At 49.3% G+C, this 18,924-nt stretch overlaps 1 protein-coding gene and 1 long non-coding RNA gene across 2 annotated transcripts in view; one reads left to right on the top strand and one right to left on the bottom strand.

Moving 5' to 3' along the window:
- LOC118366599 (alpha-1,3-mannosyl-glycoprotein 4-beta-N-acetylglucosaminyltransferase A-like) overlaps positions 1-18,924 on the top strand; it is a 98,415-nt gene that overhangs the window by 53,522 nt on the left and 25,969 nt on the right. The window contains exons 4-6 of the mRNA XM_052493199.1: positions 14,379-14,512; positions 15,360-15,406; positions 15,650-15,763. Coding sequence (XP_052349159.1) covers positions 14,379-14,512; positions 15,360-15,406; positions 15,650-15,763 — 295 coding nt within the window. The remainder of the gene's footprint in view (positions 1-14,378; positions 14,513-15,359; positions 15,407-15,649; positions 15,764-18,924) is intronic.
- On the bottom strand, positions 16,720-17,892 carry LOC127915010 (uncharacterized). The gene is made up of 3 exons (XR_008089839.1): positions 17,673-17,892; positions 17,469-17,604; positions 16,720-16,953 (listed from the first exon to the last, which is right to left on the bottom strand). It is a non-coding gene; the product is annotated as an uncharacterized LOC127915010 (long non-coding RNA).

The raw sequence follows: 18,924 nt of genomic DNA, 5'->3' as shown, positions 1-18,924 counted from the left end.
TTTTCCTGTTTTTTTGCCCTATAATTTGAATATTTTGAAAGACAAACATCTCCGGTCTAAGATAAGAAAGATATGGAGGGAGGGAAGGTGTGTTCGTGCAGGAGAGCAGAATAGACGTGGTCCTCCCTTTCTCTCCAGCAAGACTGAGAAGCAGAGAAACACACTAGTGTTGTCACGATACAAACGTTTCACTAACGATACCATACCAAGCCAGGTATCACGATACCACTGGGGGGGGGGAAGTGTCCTGTTCGCCCCGTCCCCTTCCATAAACGCCAGGTATCACGATACTACTGGGGGGGAAGTGTCCTGTTCGCCCCGTCCCCTTCCATAAAAGCCAGGTATCACGATACCACTGGGGGAAAGTGTCCTGTTCGCCCCGTCCCCTTCCATAAACGCCAGGTATCACGATACTACTGGGGGGGAAAGTGTCCTGTTCGCCCCGTACCCTTCCATAAAAGCCAGGTATCACGATACCACTGGGGGGGAAAGTGTCCTGTTCGCCCCGTCCCCTTCCATAAACGCCAGGTATCACGATACTACTGGGGGGAAGTGTCCTGTTCGCCCGTCCCTTCCATAAAAGCCAGGTATCACGATACCACTGGGGGAAAGTGTCCTGTTTGCCCCGTCCCCTTCCATAAAAGCCAGGTATCACGATACCACTGGGGGGGAAAGTGTCCTGTTCGCCCCGTCCCCTTCCATAAAAGCCAGGTATCACGATACCACTGGGGGGGGGGGAAGTGTCCTGTTCGCCCGTCCCCTTACATAAAAGCCAAGTATCACGATACCACTGGGGGAGTGTCCTGTTCGCCCGTCCCCTTACATAAAAGCCAGGTATCACGATACCACTGGGGGAAGTGTCCTGTTCGCCCCGTCCCCTTACATAAAAGCCAGGTATCACGATACCACTGGGGGAGTGTCCTGTTCGCCCCGTCCCCTTACATAAAAGCCAGGTATCACGATACCACTGGGGGGGAGTGTCCTGTTCGCCCGTCCCCTTCCATAAAAGCCAGGTATCACGATACCACTGGGGGAAAGTGTCCTGTTCACCCGTCCCCTTACATAAAAGCCAGGTATCACGATACCACTGGGGGGAAGTGTCCTGTTCGCCCCGTCCCCTTCCATAAAAGCCAGGTATCACGATACCACTGGGGGAGTGTCCTGTTCGCCCCATCCCCTTACATAAAAGCCAGGTATCACGATACCACTGGGGGAAAGTGTCCTGTTCGCCCTGTCCACTTCCATAAAAGCCAGGTATCACGATACCACTGGGGGGAAAGTGTCCTGTTCGCCCCGTCCCCTTACATAAAAGCCAGGGATCATGATACCACTGGGAGGGGAAAGTGTCCTGTTCGCCCTGTCCACTTCCATAAAAGCCAGGTATCACGATACCACTGGGAGGGGAAAGTGTCCTGTTCGCCCCGTCCCCTTACATAAAAGCCAGGTATCACGATACCACTGGGAGGGGAAAGTGTCCTGTTCGCCCCGTCCCCTTACATAAAAGCCAGGTATCACGATACCACTGGGAGGGGAAAGTGTCCTGTTCGCCCTGTCCACTTACATAAAAGCGAAGGAACCACGATACCACTGGGAGGGGAAAGTGTCCTGTTCGCCCCGTCCCCTTACATAAAAGCCAGGTATCACGATACCACTGGGAGGGGAAAGTGTCCTGTTCGCCCTGTCCACTTCCATAAAAGCCAGGTATCACGATACCACTGGGAGGGGAAAGTGTCCTGTTCGCCCCGTCCCCTTACATAAAAGCGAAGGAACCACGATACCACTGGGAGGGGAAAGTGTCCTGTTCGCCCTGTCCACTTACATAAAAGCGAAGGAACCACGATACCACTGGGAGGGGAAAGTGTCCTGTTCGCCCCGTCCCCTTCCATAAAAGCCAGGTATCACGATACCACTGGGGGGGAAGTGTCCTGTTCGCCCCGTCCCCTTACATAAAAGCCAAGTATCACGATACCACTGGGGGAGTGTCCTGTTCGCCCGTCCCCTTACATAAAAGCCAGGTATCACGATACCACTGGGGGAGTGTCCTGTTCGCCCCGTCCCCTTACATAAAAGCCAGGTATCACGATACCACTGGGGGAAAGTGTCCTGTTCGCCCTGTCCACTTCCATAAAAGCCAGGTATCACGATACCACTGGGAGGGGAAAGTGTCCTGTTCGCCCGTCCCCTTACATAAAAGCCAGGTATCACGATACCACTGGGGGGGAAAGTGTCCTGTTCGCCCTGTCCACTTCCATAAAAGCCAGGTATCACGATACCACTGGGAGGGGAAAGTGTCCTGTTCGCCCCGTCCCCTTACATAAAAGCCAGGTATCACGATACCACTGGGAGGGGAAAGTGTCCTGTTCGCCCCGTCCCCTTACATAAAAGCCAGGTATCACGATACCACTGGGAGGGGAAAGTGTCCTGTTCGCCCTGTCCACTTACATAAAAGCGAAGGAACCACGATACCACTGGGAGGGGAAAGTGTCCTGTTCGCCCCGTCCCCTTACATAAAAGCCAGGTATCACGATACCACTGGGAGGGGAAAGTGTCCTGTTCGCCCTGTCCACTTCCATAAAAGCCAGGTATCACGATACCACTGGGAGGGGAAAGTGTCCTGTTCGCCCCGTCCCCTTACATAAAAGCGAAGGAACCACGATACCACTGGGAGGGGAAAGTGTCCTGTTCGCCCTGTCCACTTACATAAAAGTGAAGGAACCACGATACCACTGGGAGGGGAAAGTGTCCTGTTCGCCCCGTCCCCTTACATAAAAGCCAGGTATCACGATACCACTGGGAGGGGAAAGTGTCCTGTTCGCCCCGTCCCCTTACATAAAAGCCAGGTATCACGATACCACTGGGAGGGGAAAGTGTCCTGTTCGCCCTGTCCACTTCCATAAAAGCCAGGTATCACGATACCACTGGGGGAAGTGTCCTGTTCGCCCCGTCCCCTTACATAAAAGCCAGGTATCACGATACCACTGGGGGAGTGTCCTGTTCGCCCCGTCCCCTTCCATAAAAGCCAAGTATCACGATACCACTGGGGGAGTGTCCTGTTCGCCCCGTCCCCTTACATAAAAGCCAGGTATCACGATACCACTTCGCCCCGTCCCCTTACATAAAAGCCAGGTATCACGATACCACTGGGGGGGAAGTGTCCTGTTCGCCCGTCCCCTTCCATAAAAGCCAGGTATCACGATACCACTGGGGGAGAGTGTCCTGTTCGCCCGTCCCCTTCCATAAAAGCCAGGTATCACGATACCACTGGGGGGGGGAAAGTGTCCTGTTCGCCCCGTCCCCTTCCATAAAAGCCAGGTATCACGATACCACTGGGGGGGGAAAGTGTCCTGTTCGCCCCGTCCCCTTCCATAAAAGCCAGGTATCACGATACTACTGGGGGAGTGTCCTGTTCGCCCCGTCCCCTTCCATAAAAGCCAGGTATCACGATACCACTGGGGGAAAGTGTCCTGTTCGCCCGTCCCCTTCCATAAAAGCCAGGTATCACGATACCACTGGGGGGAAGTGTCCTGTTCGCTCCGTCCCCTTCCATAAAAGCCAGGTATCACGATACCACTGGGGGAAGTGTCCTGTTCACCCGTCCCCTTACATAAAAGCCAGGTATCACGATACCACTGGGGGGGAGTGTCCTGTTCGCCCCGTCCCCTTCCATAAAAGCCAGGTATCACGATACCACTGGGGGAAGTGTCCTGTTCGCCCCATCCCCTTACATAAAAGCCAGGTATCACGATACCACTGGGGGAAAGTGTCCTGTTCGCCCCGTCCCCTTCCATAAAAGCCAGGTATCACGATACCACTGGGAGGGGAAAGTGTCCTGTTCGCCCCGTCCCCTTCCATAAAAGCCAGGTATCACGATACTACTGGGGGAAAGTGTCCTGTTCGCCCCGTCCCCTTACATAAAAGCGAAGGAACCACGATACCACTGGGGGGGGGAAAGTGTCCTGTTCGCCCTGTCCACTTACATAAAAGCCAGGTATCACGATACCACTGGGGGAAAGTGTCCTGTTCACCCGTCCCCTTACATAAAAGCCAGGTATCACGATACCACTGGGGGGGGGGAAGTGTCCTGTTCGCCCTGTCCACTTACATAAAAGCCAGGTATCACGATACCACTGGGGGGGGGAAGTGTCCTGTTCGCCCTGTCCACTTCCATAAAAGCCAGGTATCACGATACCACTGGGAGGGGAAAGTGTCCTGTTCGCCCCGTCCCCTTACATAAAAGCCAGGGATCATGATACCACTGGGAGGGGAAAGTGTCCTGTTCGCCCTGTCCACTTCCATAAAAGCCAGGTATCACGATACCACTGGGAGGGGAAAGTGTCCTGTTCGCCCCGTCCCCTTACATAAAAGCCAGGTATCACGATACCACTGGGAGGGGAAAGTGTCCTGTTCGCCCCGTCCCCTTACATAAAAGCCAGGTATCACGATACCACTGGGAGGGGAAAGTGTCCTGTTCGCCCTGTCCACTTACATAAAAGCGAAGGAACCACGATACCACTGGGAGGGGAAAGTGTCCTGTTCGCCCCGTCCCCTTACATAAAAGCCAGGTATCACGATACCACTGGGAGGGGAAAGTGTCCTGTTCGCCCTGTCCACTTCCATAAAAGCCAGGTATCACGATACCACTGGGAGGGGAAAGTGTCCTGTTCGCCCCGTCCCCTTACATAAAAGCGAAGGAACCACGATACCACTGGGAGGGGAAAGTGTCCTGTTCGCCCTGTCCACTTACATAAAAGCGAAGGAACCACGATACCACTGGGAGGGGAAAGTGTCCTGTTCGCCCCGTCCCCTTCCATAAAAGCCAGGTATCACGATACCACTGGGGGGGGAAGTGTCCTGTTCGCCCCGTCCCCTTACATAAAAGCCAAGTATCACGATACCACTGGGGGAGTGTCCTGTTCGCCCCGTCCCCTTACATAAAAGCCAGGTATCACGATACCACTGGGGGGGGGAAGTGTCCTGTTCGCCCCGTCCCCTTACATAAAAGCCAGGTATCACGATACCACTGGGGGGGGAAAGTGTCCTGTTCGCCCTGTCCACTTCCATAAAAGCCAGGTATCACGATACCACTGGGAGGGGAAAGTGTCCTGTTCGCCCCGTCCCCTTACATAAAAGCCAGGTATCACGATACCACTGGGGGGGAAAGTGTCCTGTTCGCCCTGTCCACTTCCATAAAAGCCAGGTATCACGATACCACTGGGAGGGGAAAGTGTCCTGTTCGCCCCGTCCCCTTACATAAAAGCCAGGTATCACGATACCACTGGGAGGGGAAAGTGTCCTGTTCGCCCCGTCCCCTTACATAAAAGCCAGGTATCACGATACCACTGGGAGGGGAAAGTGTCCTGTTCGCCCTGTCCACTTACATAAAAGCGAAGGAACCACGATACCACTGGGAGGGAAAGTGTCCTGTTCGCCCCGTCCCCTTACATAAAAGCCAGGTATCACGATACCACTGGGAGGGGAAAGTGTCCTGTTCGCCCTGTCCACTTCCATAAAAGCCAGGTATCACGATACCACTGGGGGGGAAAGTGTCCTGTTCGCCCCGTCCCCTTACATAAAAGCGAAGGAACCACGATACCACTGGGAGGGGAAAGTGTCCTGTTCGCCCTGTCCACTTACATAAAAGTGAAGGAACCACGATACCACTGGGAGGGGAAAGTGTCCTGTTCGCCCCGTCCCCTTACATAAAAGCCAGGTATCACGATACCACTGGGAGGGGAAAGTGTCCTGTTCGCCCCGTCCCCTTACATAAAAGCCAGGTATCACGATACCACTGGGAGGGGAAAGTGTCCTGTTCGCTCTGTCCACTTCCATAAAAGCCAGGTATCACGATACCACTGGGAGGGGAAAGTGTCCTGTTCGCCCCGTCCACTTACATAAAAGCGAAGGAACCACGATACCACTGGGAGGGGAAAGTGTCCTGTTCGCCCCGTCCCCTTACATAAAAGCCAGGTATCACGATACCACTGGGAGGGGAAAGTGTCCTGTTCGCCCCGTCCCCTTACATAAAAGCCAGGTATCACGATACCACTGGGAGGGGAAAGTGTCCTGTTCGCCTCGTCCCCTTACATAAAAGCGAAGGAACCACGATACCACTGGGAGGGGAAAGTGTCCTGTTCGCCCTGTCCACTTCCATAAAAGCCAGGTATCACGATACCACTGGGGGAAAGTGTCCTGTTCGCCCCGTCCCCTTACATAAAAGCCAGGTACCACGATACCACTGGGAGGGGAAAGTGTCCTGTTCTCCCCGTACACTTCCATAAAAGCCAGGTATCACGATACCACTGGGAGGGGAAAGTGTCCTGTTCGCCCCGTCCACTTCCATAAAAGCCAGGTATCACGATACCACTGGGAGGGGAAAGTGTCCTGTTCGCCCCGTCCCCTTACATAAAAGCCAGGTATCACGATACCACTGGGAGGGGAAAGTGTCCTGTTCGCCCCGTCCCCTTCCATAAAAGCCAGGGATCACGATACCACTGGGAGGGGAAAGTGTCCTGTTCGCCCTGTCCACTTCCATAAAAGCCAGGTATCACGATACCACTGGGAGGGGAAAGTGTCCTGTTCGCCCTGTCCCCTTCCATAAAAGCCAGGAACCACGATACCACTGGGAGGGGAAAGTGTCCTGTTCGCCCCGTCCCCTTACATAAAAGCCAGGTATCACGATACCACTGGGAGGGGAAAGTGTCCTGTTCGCCCTGTCCACTTCCATAAAAGCCAGGAACCACGATACCACTGGGAGGGGAAAGTGTCCTGTTCGCCCCGTCCCCTTACATAAAAGCCAGGTATCACGATACCACTGGGAGGGGAAAGTGTCCTGTTCGCCCCGTCCCCTTACATAAAAGCGAAGGAACCACGATACCACTGGGAGGGGAAAGTGTCCTGTTCGCCCTGTCCACTTACATAAAAGCCAGGTATCACGATACCACTGGGAGGGGAAAGTGTCCTGTTCGCCCTGTCCACTTCCATAAAAGCCAGGTATCACGATACCACTGGGAGGGGAAAGTGTCCTGTTCGCCCCGTCCCCTTACATAAAAGCCAGGGATCACGATACCACTGGGGGGTGTCCTGTTCGCCCCGTCCCCTTCCATAAAAGCCAGGGATCACGATACCACTGGGGGGGGAAAGTGTCCTGTTCGCCCCGTCCCCTTCCATAAAAGCCAGGGATCACGATACCACTGGGGGGGTGTCCTGTTCGCCCCGTCCCCTGACATTTGATCCCATTTTCTAAATGTTATGCGCATCTGCTACCCAGAAAAACTGTCACTGATAGTCACACTTCTACTCAATACAACACATATTGAATTTAACTTCACACTCTATAATAGAATGCTGCATAGAATGACTGATATGCTCATATTTGCACAGGCCTACCTGTGATGTGGCTGGAGGAATGGGAGGAAGGAATATACGTGCGTAATGATCTGCTTGTCATTGTGTCAATAAGGAGAAAACACTGCATGAAACCACCTTTACTGTTCAGTTAAGACGCACACACTCTCCCTCATACACACTCAGACACATGTAACAGGGTTGGTTATGTTTCCACTTGCCTCTAAAGAAAGGTGTATTTAGTGTTCAAGCATTCTTATTGGTTGGTTCAACTCTGATGACAATAAGGCATGTTGTGATTGGCCCCGCTTGCAGATAGGGGGAGATCGCGAACGTCAGGTCTCCCCAGTAAGAAAATGTGTTGCAAGGGGTAGGTCACGTTCTGAATACTGTTTTCTATTTTCTATTTTCTATTTTGCAATGTGTACAAATTTGCTGTACGTTACTGATTTATACATGCATGGGTATATGGTACCTGTTAGGGATTGAGGGGCTTTCTGGGATGTGCTTTGGCATAGGATTGCTGTAAATAAGTGTGTTAGCTAGTATACACCGATGTAATGGTCACATAAGCCCACTGCTAACACAGTTGTCTTCATGCTACAGATTTAGCCATCAACAGCCATCAATACCGTTAAGCCCTGCACAACTAATGTGCTGTTTCCCATTTAACAACAGGTATTTACACGTTATATTTTGTATTGTATATTTATATTTTTTACAGCCAGTATGAAAATGTGATGAAAGGGAAACAGAAATAAAAGATGCTCAACTGGGACCACTGGTTGATGTGATTTATTTGGACAAAACACAACGCAAGGAGAGTAGGATTTACATCTGTTACACACACACACACACACACACACACACACACACACACACACACACACACACACACACACACACACACACACACACATACATACATACATACATACATACATACATACATACTACATACATACATACATACATACATACATACATACACACATACATACATACATACATACATACATACATACATACATACATACATACATACATACATACATACATACACACACACACACTCCCTTATAAACACTCACACACACTCCCTCATAAAGACAGAGACCCTCCCTCTCTTTCCCCCAAACATGTACACACATTGTTCCCATCATTTAAAGCGTTAGGCCCCAAACAGAATGTAAGGAGCACCAATAATATATTTTTTATACTTTAGGCTTCCATTAGGCCAATAAGAAACTTTTGAAACACATCTCATGATCAAGTTACCAGGTTGTGAGCTAGCTCGGTAACATGACTGAACAAAGTTGTTTGTTATCAACCAATAATTAGTTTCCGGTATGTATTAGTTTAAAAACGGCCCTCGACATGGTGTGTGAAATTATATCAAATGCGCGCGACATCGCGCATAAAGAAGAAAAGGTATCTCTGATAATATGGGTGATATTTTTAACCGTTTGAGATCGAGACGAGACATTTTCTTTCCTGTAAAGCTGCAGACATGCCTCTTGTGAAACGGGGTTTCCTCTCTGCGTCACGGTGAATTTGCAAAGCCTATCAGACTGGCCTGTACTCTCCGTTTAAGGCCCTTAAGGCCCTTCTCATTCAGCTCCCTGCCATGTTGAACGATAAGGAGGAGACTCCACCCAAAGTGGGGTCTGTATACTACCATGGGTGGAACCATGTCTTTGTCTGTTCAGTTGTTCGATCCTTTGGGATCTTTGTTTGAACTTTGTTTAAGCTTTCGTAGTGTCCGTTGAGTTATTACTCTGATAATTAGAACCTAACAGTAGTATCATTTGAAATGGTACTACGGTATTCTAAAATGTTGGTATCATAAGTATCATGACGTTTTGGCACCGTGATATGACCGTGGTACCAGTATACTATACAACACCAACACACACGCACAGCCCTGTTCCCCAGTGAAAGAGATCCCTGGGCCTGTTGTGTCAGTGTGGGACAAATGGAGTCATATGTCTGTAGTATTTCAGTGTGGTTTTCAGGGGATCACCTCCTCTAAGGAAGATAATAGTCTGTATTCCCTATTCTAATATCTCCCACCCTCCCTTCAGGACACAGAATACAACTGATAGCCAGGAGTATAACAATAGCTGCTGTCCCCTCTCTCTCTCTCTCTCTCTCTCTCTCTCTCTCTCTCTCTCTCTCTCTCTCTCTCTCTCTCTCTCTCTCTCTCTCTCTCTCTCTCTCACCTCTCTCTCTCTCTCTCTCTCCTCTCTCTCACGTCTCTCACCTCTCTCTCTCTCTCTCACCTCTCTCTCTCTCTCTCACCTCCCTGTCTCTCTCTCCCGCTCTCTGTCTCTGTCTCTCTCTCCCGCTCTCTCTCTGTCTCTCTCTCTGTCTCTCTCTCCCGCTCTCTCTCTCTGTCTCTCTCTCTCTGTCTCTCTCTCTGTCTCTCTCTCTCTGTCTCTCTCTCACGGTCTCTCTCTCTCACCTCTCTCTGTCTCTCAATTAAATGTCAATATAAGGGCTTCATTGGCACGGGAAACATATGTTAACATTGGCCAAAGCAAGTGAAATAAACAATAAAAATGAACTGTAACTGTTAAACTCACAAAGTTCCAAAATAAATAAATGTAAAATGTCATATTATGTATATATACAGTGTTGTAACGATGTGCAAATAGTTAAAGTACAAAATGGAAAATAAATTAACATAAATATGGGTTGTATTTAAAATGGTGTTTGTTCTTTCCAGTGTGTCAAGTAATTATTTGTTTTCTCATAATTTGGTTAGGTCTAATTGTGTTGCTGTCCTGGGGCTCTGTGGGGTTTGTTTGTGTTTGTGAACAGAGCCCCAGAACCAGCCTGCTTTTTTTTCTTCTCCAGGTTAATTTCTCTGTAGGTGATGGCTTTGTTATGGAAGGTTTTGGAATCGCTTCCTTTTAGGTGGTTTTAGAATTTAACGTCTCTTTTCTGGATTTTGATCATTAGCGGATATCGGCCTAATTCTGCTCTGCATGCATTATTTGGTGTTTTCTGCGTGCAGAGTCTCAATTTGGTGTTTGTCCCATTTGGTGGAGTCTTGGTTGGTGAGCAGACACCAGACCTCACAACCATAAAGGGCAATGGGTTCTATATCTGATTTAAGTATTTTTAGCCAGATCCTAATTGGTATGTTGAATTTTTTGTTTCTTTTGATGGCATAGAATGCCCTTCTTGTCTATCAGATCGTTCACAGTTTTGGGGAAGTCACCTGTGGCGCTGATGTTTCGGCTGAGGTACTGTATGTATAGTTTTTTTGTGTGTTCTAGGGCAACGGTGTCTAGATAGAATTTGTGTTTGGTCCTGGCAATTGGACCTTTTTTGGAACACCAATATTTTTGTCTTACTGAAATGTACTGTCAGGGCCCAGGTCTGGCAGGATCTGTGCAGAAGATCTAGGTGCTGCTGTAGGCCCTCCTTTATTGGGGACAGAAGCACCAGGTCATCAGCAAACAGTTGACATTTGTGACTCACAACCTGAGCCCAAATGCCTTCACACATACCATACTTTATACCATTACACATGACCTTATCACATAGTAATTCATACATAAGTAAAGGCCATGCAACCTGAGTTGAAACCGGAATGATTCATAATTATTTTTATTTTTTTAAATAAATAAAGTTCAGTACTGTAGATAAACAGATGCATGTGCCGTATATTTATGTGGTGGACACGTGATACAGTCACATGATATTGTTTGGGTATGTCACAAAATCACGTTCCGACCACACATCAATATTAATTTTATATATCAATATTTTGCCGTCTTGCTAAGTGGATGGTCTCTACAGAAGGGTAAACGGTGCAACCAACTGGTTGCATTGTAGTAATATCAGAAATAGATAGTGTCAATATAAATAACATATACAGTATGTATAAGAACAATATCAATAACGATATCAGTGAAAGACGAGGTGGTTATAGGCATACAATCAGGGGTAAAGTGGCAGAGCAGCAGGATAAATAATAAATAGTATCAGCAACGTGTTAGAAGAGAGTCATGTGAACAGAGGCACTGCAGATAGTACTGATGACTGGTCCGTCCAAACCACTCATGAACAAGGGGATCTATATTCGGAGAGCCTGTTTCTGTCCTGCCCTTGACTTTGGTGCAGGGCATGTGATGTCCATAGCCTCTTCGTCGCAAAACTCCCTGAGCTTCTCAAAAATATTTGTTTAGCTGTGTCCAGTCCAGATGGCGCTTTTACAGGCAGACCATCTATGGGAGGAAGGATGTCAGTGTTGTGCAGCAGTTGAAACCTGGTCCCGACAGTCCCAACGCTCCTTGGCGACAACACCAGGCTCCAGAGCATCGAAGCTGTAAAACAGAAAACAATAAATCTGAAGACATTATAACTCTGCACAACATCAATTCACCTCACAAGTTTAGATAAGAATAACCTCATAATGAAAGTCATTTTTTACCTGAAGTGCTGGTACTGCTTGATCTGTGGCGGCGGCCTGAAGTACAGAGCTGGTGGTGTTGTCAGCCATAGCTTTCCACCAGCACCGTACCATCCTCCAGTCCAACCAGCTGTGGGATGTTGACCCCTGTCACAGTGCTGTCCTTCACAACACCAGCAGTCTCAGATAAAGTGTTCACTCTGGTCTTTCTGAAGGGCTAACTTGATGAGGCCAAAGCACCAGTCACCACAAACTTAGTGTGGCCACCACACCACAAACTTGGTGTGGCCTGTGATCAGGAAGTGAAGGTCCAGACTGTGGTGGAGCTTGTGCACGGTCCGCCAGGCACAATACCAGAGCACAAACTTGTTCTTGTTTTATCCACTGCAGTTATCACAATTCAGGTCCACACGTGTTTTCCAAACGTGTTTTCCAACTCCGTAGCTGATGAAGAAATGGTGCATGTAGTTGATGACTGCACTGCTGCCTTTGCTTGCACTAGCTCTCTTTTTGATAACTGTGGGACTAGTGGATTAGAGTCAGGCGTGTTCTACTGATTGATGCTGAAAGACAAACTCCAGATGCATTATTATACCATCGATGCAAAATGGCATTCTGAGAGATCACTACACACAGTTCACAGGTAATGTTAGCTACTGTAGCTAGCCAGCCATCTCATGACAGCTGGCTAGCTAACAGCAAGCTTTAACTAGCAATACAAACCGATTGTCATATCTAGCTAAAGTTAACTAATAGGTTCAATGTTAGCTAGCTAACATTAGGCTATAACTAGCAATGCATAATGGCATTCTGAGAAAACATCACTAACGTTACATACACCTCATACACATAACTTAATGTTAGCTAGCAAGCCAGCCACTCAACTAACATTAGCTAGCTAACAGCAAGCTTTAACTTGGGATCTTTTGTTTAGACATGTCACGTTAAGGTTAGCTAGTTAAAAAATGAACTATACTCCCAATCAATAGAGTAACGTTACTAGCAATACAAACCAATTGTCATAGCAACCAAATAACGTTAGGTTTAATGTTAGTTAGCAAGCCAGCCATCGATCTCCAGCTGGCTAGCTAACAGCAAGCTTTTGCTTGCAATGAAAACAACTTTCTGACTAAATTATAGACGTATAATATCTGAATCTGTAGCTAGATTCTTACCTGTATACATGGATGAAGGCTTCACGGCAGACTGCAAACTCGTTTATAAGACATCCTGTGTTGTTTCTGTTTAGTTTGCAAGCTGAACTGTGTGTAGTGATCTCTCAGAAGGCCATTTTGAATGCCATCGATTGTATAATAATGCATCTGGAACTCATCTCTCTGCATGTCCAGCCCACTCATTATCTCAGCCAATCATGGCTAGCAGGAAGGTTGCTCGCTTTCTCTGTGGCTAACCAACTAGGCTTGTAATATAACAATTGTATTCGTATTTACAGATGACATACATGTTTGATATTAAGGCACATGAAAGTTCACATGTTCGAGAAGGCATTTTTGCCAAAAAACGCATTTTGATAAACATATTTATTTTACGTTCAAAAGGCTCTCCTGTGAAGTCGTGACTTGCGACACATGCCTAGTTTCCTGAATCGGGTCACATTTGACTTCAGATTCTAGTAGGGTGAGGCCGGGTGCTGCAGACTGTTCTAGTGCCCTCACCAATTTGTTGATATATATGTTGAAGAGGGTGGGGCTTAAGCTGCATCCCTGTCTCACCCACGGCCCTGTGGAAATAAATGTGTGTGTTTTTGCCAATTTTAACCGCACACTTGTTGTTTGTGTACATGGATTTTAGAATATCATATGTTTTACCCCAACAGCACTTTCCAACTATTTGTATAGCAGACCCTCGTGCCAAATTGAGTCACAAGCTTTTTTGAAATCAACAAAGCATGAGAATACTTTCTTTGTTTGTCAATTAGGGTGTGCAGGGTGAAATACGTGGTTTGTCGTATGGTAATTAGGTAAAACGGCAATTTTGACATTTATTCAGTACATTGTTTTCACTGAGGAAATGTAGGAGTCTGCTATTAATGATAATGCAGAGGATTTCTCTCTCCCCTCCCTCTCTCTTGCTCTCTCTTTCTTTCTTTCTTTCTTTCTTTCTTTCTTTCTTTCTTTCTTTCTTTCTTTCTTTCTTTCTTTCTTTCTTTATCCCTCCCTCCCTCTCTTTCTCTCTCTCCCTCTCTATATTTATTTCTCTCCCTCGCTATTTTTTCTCCCTCCCTCCCTCCCTCCCTCCCTCCCTCCCTCCCTCCCTCCCTCCTCTTTCCTCCCTCCCTCCCTCCCTCCCTCTCTCTCTTTCTTTCTTTCTTTCTTTCTTTCTTTCTTTCTTTCTTTCTTTCTTTCTTTCTTTCTTTCTTTCTTTCTTTCTTTCTTTCTTTCTTTCTTTCTTTCTTTCTTTCTTTCTTTCTTTCTTTCTTCCTCTCCTATCTTTTCCTCAGTTAAACTTCTGCCCTCCATTCATTGTAAATGCTTGTTTTCTTAAAATACAAAGCAACTTAGTTAACCCATTTAACACGTTCTGTTCTCAGCCTGTGTGTTTTTGTGTTTCTTCCTCTATGGTCTTACCCGGGTCTTTTCATCTCCCCCAGTCTCCATGGTGATGGGTATTCCTACCGTAAAGCGTAAAGTGAAGTCGTACCTGGCTGAGACGCTACACTCGCTCATCAACAAGCTCTCACCTGAGGAGAAACATGACTGTGTCATCATAGTCTTCGTAGGAGAGGTGGGGGGAAACACACACACACACACACATACACACACACATTCACCAGGGTTTCTCCCCAAAAAATAGAAGAGAAATTTACCGTCGCCATATGCATTGGGTGCATAACCTGATTAGGGCGTCCTCCCATGGTGCTCAGAATGGAACATCACATTGACATTATGGTAATTCGTCTTGAAGATGTTAGAATAACTGTCCACATTTACTTTTCCTCAGACAACAAGACCAGTAATAAACAGAAAAATCACTAACCTGTCAATCTACTATCCCCATAGTAGAAAAGTTGATCTATTCTATTGGTCAGCTTGTCGTTCTCTACGAGAAATAAATAGCCTTTTCTAAACAGACTCTGGGACAGTTGTGGGACGATAGATCACAAATTCATACAACCAGTAGGCCTAGGCTACATCAAAACAGTGACACTGATGCACCAGACTTGGATTAGCTGACACAACGTGCCATTGGAACACATCAGTGATGGTTGCTGATAACAGGCCTCTGTAGATATTCCATTAAACATCAGCCTGTTCTAGCTTCAATAGTCATTTACAACATTAACAATGTCTACACTGTCTTTCTGATCAATTTGATGTTATTTTAATGGACAAAAAAATGTGCTTTTCTTTCAAAAACAAGGACATTTCTAAGTGACCCCAAACCTTTGAACGGTAGTGTAGCTCATTCTATTATTCTGGTTTCAATTTGTATTTTTTTGTGCTCAAACCCCTGACACTCTCACACACACACACACACACACACACACACACACACACACACACACACACACACACACACACACACACACACACTGACATACAAATAATGACATTATTTTCTGTTTCTGCAGACGGACACAGAATACGTCCAAAGCGTGGTGACCGGACTGGAGAAAGAGTGAGTGACCTCACTTGCTGTCCCTAACCTCACACATCTTCCTGTCTTTGTGATGGCTGTTTCCTGTCTGATAATTCCCCTGACGGTTTAGAGAGAACAGAAGGAGAATAACAAATTGTTTGTGTGTGTGTGTGTGTGTGTGTGTGTGTGTGTGTGTGTGTGTGTGTGTGTGTGTGTGTGTGTGTGTGTGTGTGTGTGTGTGTGTGTGTGTGTGTGTGTGTGTGTGTGTGTGGTCTATCCCAGGTTTTCTATAGAGTTCAGTTCAGGTCTGTTGGAGGTGATCTCTCCTCCTGCCAGCTACTACCCTGATCTCAAAGACCTCAAAGAAACCTTCGGAGACTCCAGAGAGAGGGTCAGGTGAGGGAAAACACCCAGTAAAACAGGGCTCCAGACTTACATTTCCTCCTGGTGGCACTGCTGACAGTAACGTTTCCGTTTGACATGTTATACTATCAGGAGGTGAGTCTCGCTCATTACAGCAGCCGTCCCCTCCAACACAGACAGGCAGGCACAACAGCTTTATTACAGGAATCATGAGGATAATGCACTGTTTACTGTTTATGTACTGTTTAACAAATTCATGGTTTTATCTGCCCACAAAATATGTTTTGATTGAAGTAACTAGGTAGAATGTGCACCTCGCACCAGTGCGACCGATAAAACATAGTACTCACAGCCAAGTCAAAGGGTCACAAAATGCAACTAAATGGTCACAGCTTGGAGCCTCTGTCCCATTGAGTCTGGAGCCCTGTCGTCACCTCTGTCCCATTCAGTCTGGAGCCCTGTCATCTCCTCTGTCCCGTTCAGTCTGGAGCCCTGTCGTCTCCTCTGTCCCGTTCAGTCTGGAGCCCTGTCGTCACCTCTGTCCCGTTCAGTCTGGAGCCCTGTCGTCTCCTCTGTCCCGTTCAGTCTGGAGCCCTGTCGTCTCCTCTGTCCCGTTCAGTCTGGAGCCCTGTCGTCTCCTCTGTCCCGTTCAGTCTGGAGCCCTGTCGTCACCTCTGTCCCATTCAGTCTGGAGCCCTGTCGTCTCCTCTGTCCCGTTCAGTCTGGAGCCCTGTCGTCTCCTCTGTCCCGTTCAGTCTGGAGCCCCGTCGTCTCCTCTAAACCCGTTCAGTCTGGAGCCCCGTCGTCTCCTCTGTCCCGTTCAGTCTGGAGCCCTGTCGTCTCCTCTGTCCCGTTCAGTCTGGAGCCCTGTCGTCACCTCTGTCCCATTCAGTCTGCCCTGTCGTCTCCTCTGTCCCGTTCAGTCTGGAGCCCCGTCTCCTCTGTCCCGTTCAGTCTCTGTCTAAACCCTCAGTCAGAGGAAGTCCTCTGTCCCGTTCAGTCTGGAGCCCTGTCGTCTCCTCTGTCCCGTTCAGTCTGGAGCCCTGTCGTCTCCTCTGTCCCGCTCAGTCTGGAGCCCTGTCGTCTCCTCTGTCCCGCTCAGTCTGGAGCCCTGTCGTCTCCTCTGTCCCGTTCAGTCTGGAGCCCCGTCGTCTCCTCTGTCCCGTTCAGTCTGGAGCCCTGTCGTCTCCTCTGTCCCGTTCAGTCTGGAGCCCTGTCGTCTCCTCTGTCCCGTTCACGTCTCTCTGTCCCTGTTCAGTCTGGAGCCCTGTCGTCTCTCTGTCCCCCAGTCTGGAAAATGTCTCCTCTGTGTCAGTCTGGAGCCCTGTCGTCTCCTCTGTTCAGTCTGGATGTGTCTCCTCTGTCCAGTCTGGGCATTGCTCGTCTCCTCTAAACCCGTTCAGAGAGCCCCGTCGTCTCCTCTGTCCCGTTCAGTCTGGAGCCCTGTCGTCTCTCTGGTTCAGTCTGGAGGTCGTCACCTCTGTCCCGTTCAGTCTGGAGCCCCGTCGTCTCCTCTGTCCATCTCAGTCTGGAGCCCTGTCGTCTCCTCTGTCCCGTTCAGTCTGGAGCCCTGTCGTCTCCTCTGTCCCGTTCAGTCTGGAGCCCTGTCGTCTCCTCTGTCCCGTTCAGTCTGGAGCCCTGTCGTCTCCTCTGTCCCGCTCAGTCACGTCTCCTCTGTCCCATTCAGTCTGGAGCCCTGTCCTCCTCTGTCCCGCTCAGTCTGGAGCCCTGTCGTCACCTCTGTCCCGTTCAGTCTGGAGCCCTGTCGTCTCCTCTGTCCCGTTCAGTCTGGAGCCCTGTCGTCTCCTCTGTCCCGTTCAGTCTGGAGCCCTGTCGTCTCCTCTGTCCCGCTCAGTCTGGAGCCCTGTCGTCACCTCTGTCCCGTTCAGTCTGGAGCCCTGTCGTCTCCTCTGTCCCACTCAGTCTGGAGCCCTGTCGTCACCTCTGTCCCTATCAGAGGAAGTTTCTCCGCCTTTCATCTTCAATTGGTGACTAACATTGGGAAAATTTCAAATAACGCCCAAACTCCGACACTTTGGCACCTCTCCAGCCCAGCTCCCCTGCTCACACCCCAATGAAAATGACTTTGTTCTAGCTATTGTTCGTGGATGTGTCACGTCCGTTGGGCATTGCTAGTGACAGGAGGAGAGGAGAGAGGGATGAGCGGGATGGAGGAGTGGGCCAGGTACTCAGTATTCCACAGGCATCTCTCAAAGTGAGCTCAAGGTCGATTGCATTCCTCCCTCTCTCCCACCCTCCCATTTTCCCTTCCACCCTCCCCTTTTCCCTCCCACCCTCCCCATTTCCCTCCCTCCCTCCCATTTTCCCTCTCTCCCTCCCATTTTCCCTCCCTCCCACCCTCCCCTTTCCCTCCCACCCTCCCCATTTCCCTCCCACCCTCCCCTTTTCCCTCCCCATTTCCCTCCCACCCTCCCCATTTCCCTCCCACCCTCCCCATTTCACTCTCTCCCTCCCATTTTCCCTCCCTCCCATCCTCCCCTTTCCCTCCCACCCTCCCCATTTCCTCCCACCCTCCCCTTTTCCCTCCCCTCCCTCCCACCCTCCCCATTTCCCTCCCACCCTCCCCTTTTCCCTCCCCATTTCCCTCCCACCCTCCCCATTTCCCTCCCACCCTCCCCATTTCCCTCTCTCCCTCCCATTTTCCCTCCCTCCCACCCTCCCCTCCCTCCCACCCTCCCCATTTCCCTCTCTCCCTCCCATTTTCCCTCCCTCCCACCCTCCCCTTTTCCCTCCCACCCTCCCCATTTCCCTCCCACCCTCCCCATTTGCCTCTCTCCCTCCCATTTCCTCCCTCCGATTTCCCTCCCTCCCATTTTCCCTCTCTCCTCCCATTTTCCCTCCCCTCCCACCCTCCCCTTTTCCCTCCCACCCTCCCCATTTCCCTCCCTCCCTCCCCATTTCCCTCTCTCCCTCCCATTTCCCTCCCTCCGATTTCCCCTCTCCCTCCCATTTTCCCTCCCTCCCACCCTCCCCTTTCCCTCCCACCCTCCCCATTTCCCTCTCTCCCTCCCATTTCCCTCTCTCCCTCCCATTTCCCTCCCTCCCGTTTTCCCTCTCTCCCTCCCATTTTCCCTCCCTCCCACCCTCCCCATTTCCCTCTCTCCCTCCCATTTCCCTCCCTCCCGTTTTCCCTCTCTCCCTCCCATTTTCCCCCTTTCCCTCCCCCCCTCCCC

This window comes from Oncorhynchus keta, chromosome 34 (assembly GCF_023373465.1).
Source record: "Oncorhynchus keta strain PuntledgeMale-10-30-2019 chromosome 34, Oket_V2, whole genome shotgun sequence".
Taxonomy (NCBI): Eukaryota; Metazoa; Chordata; class Actinopteri; order Salmoniformes; family Salmonidae; genus Oncorhynchus; species Oncorhynchus keta.
Note: the sequence above shows the minus strand (reverse complement) of the source record. Positions and strands in the feature narration are given on the sequence as shown.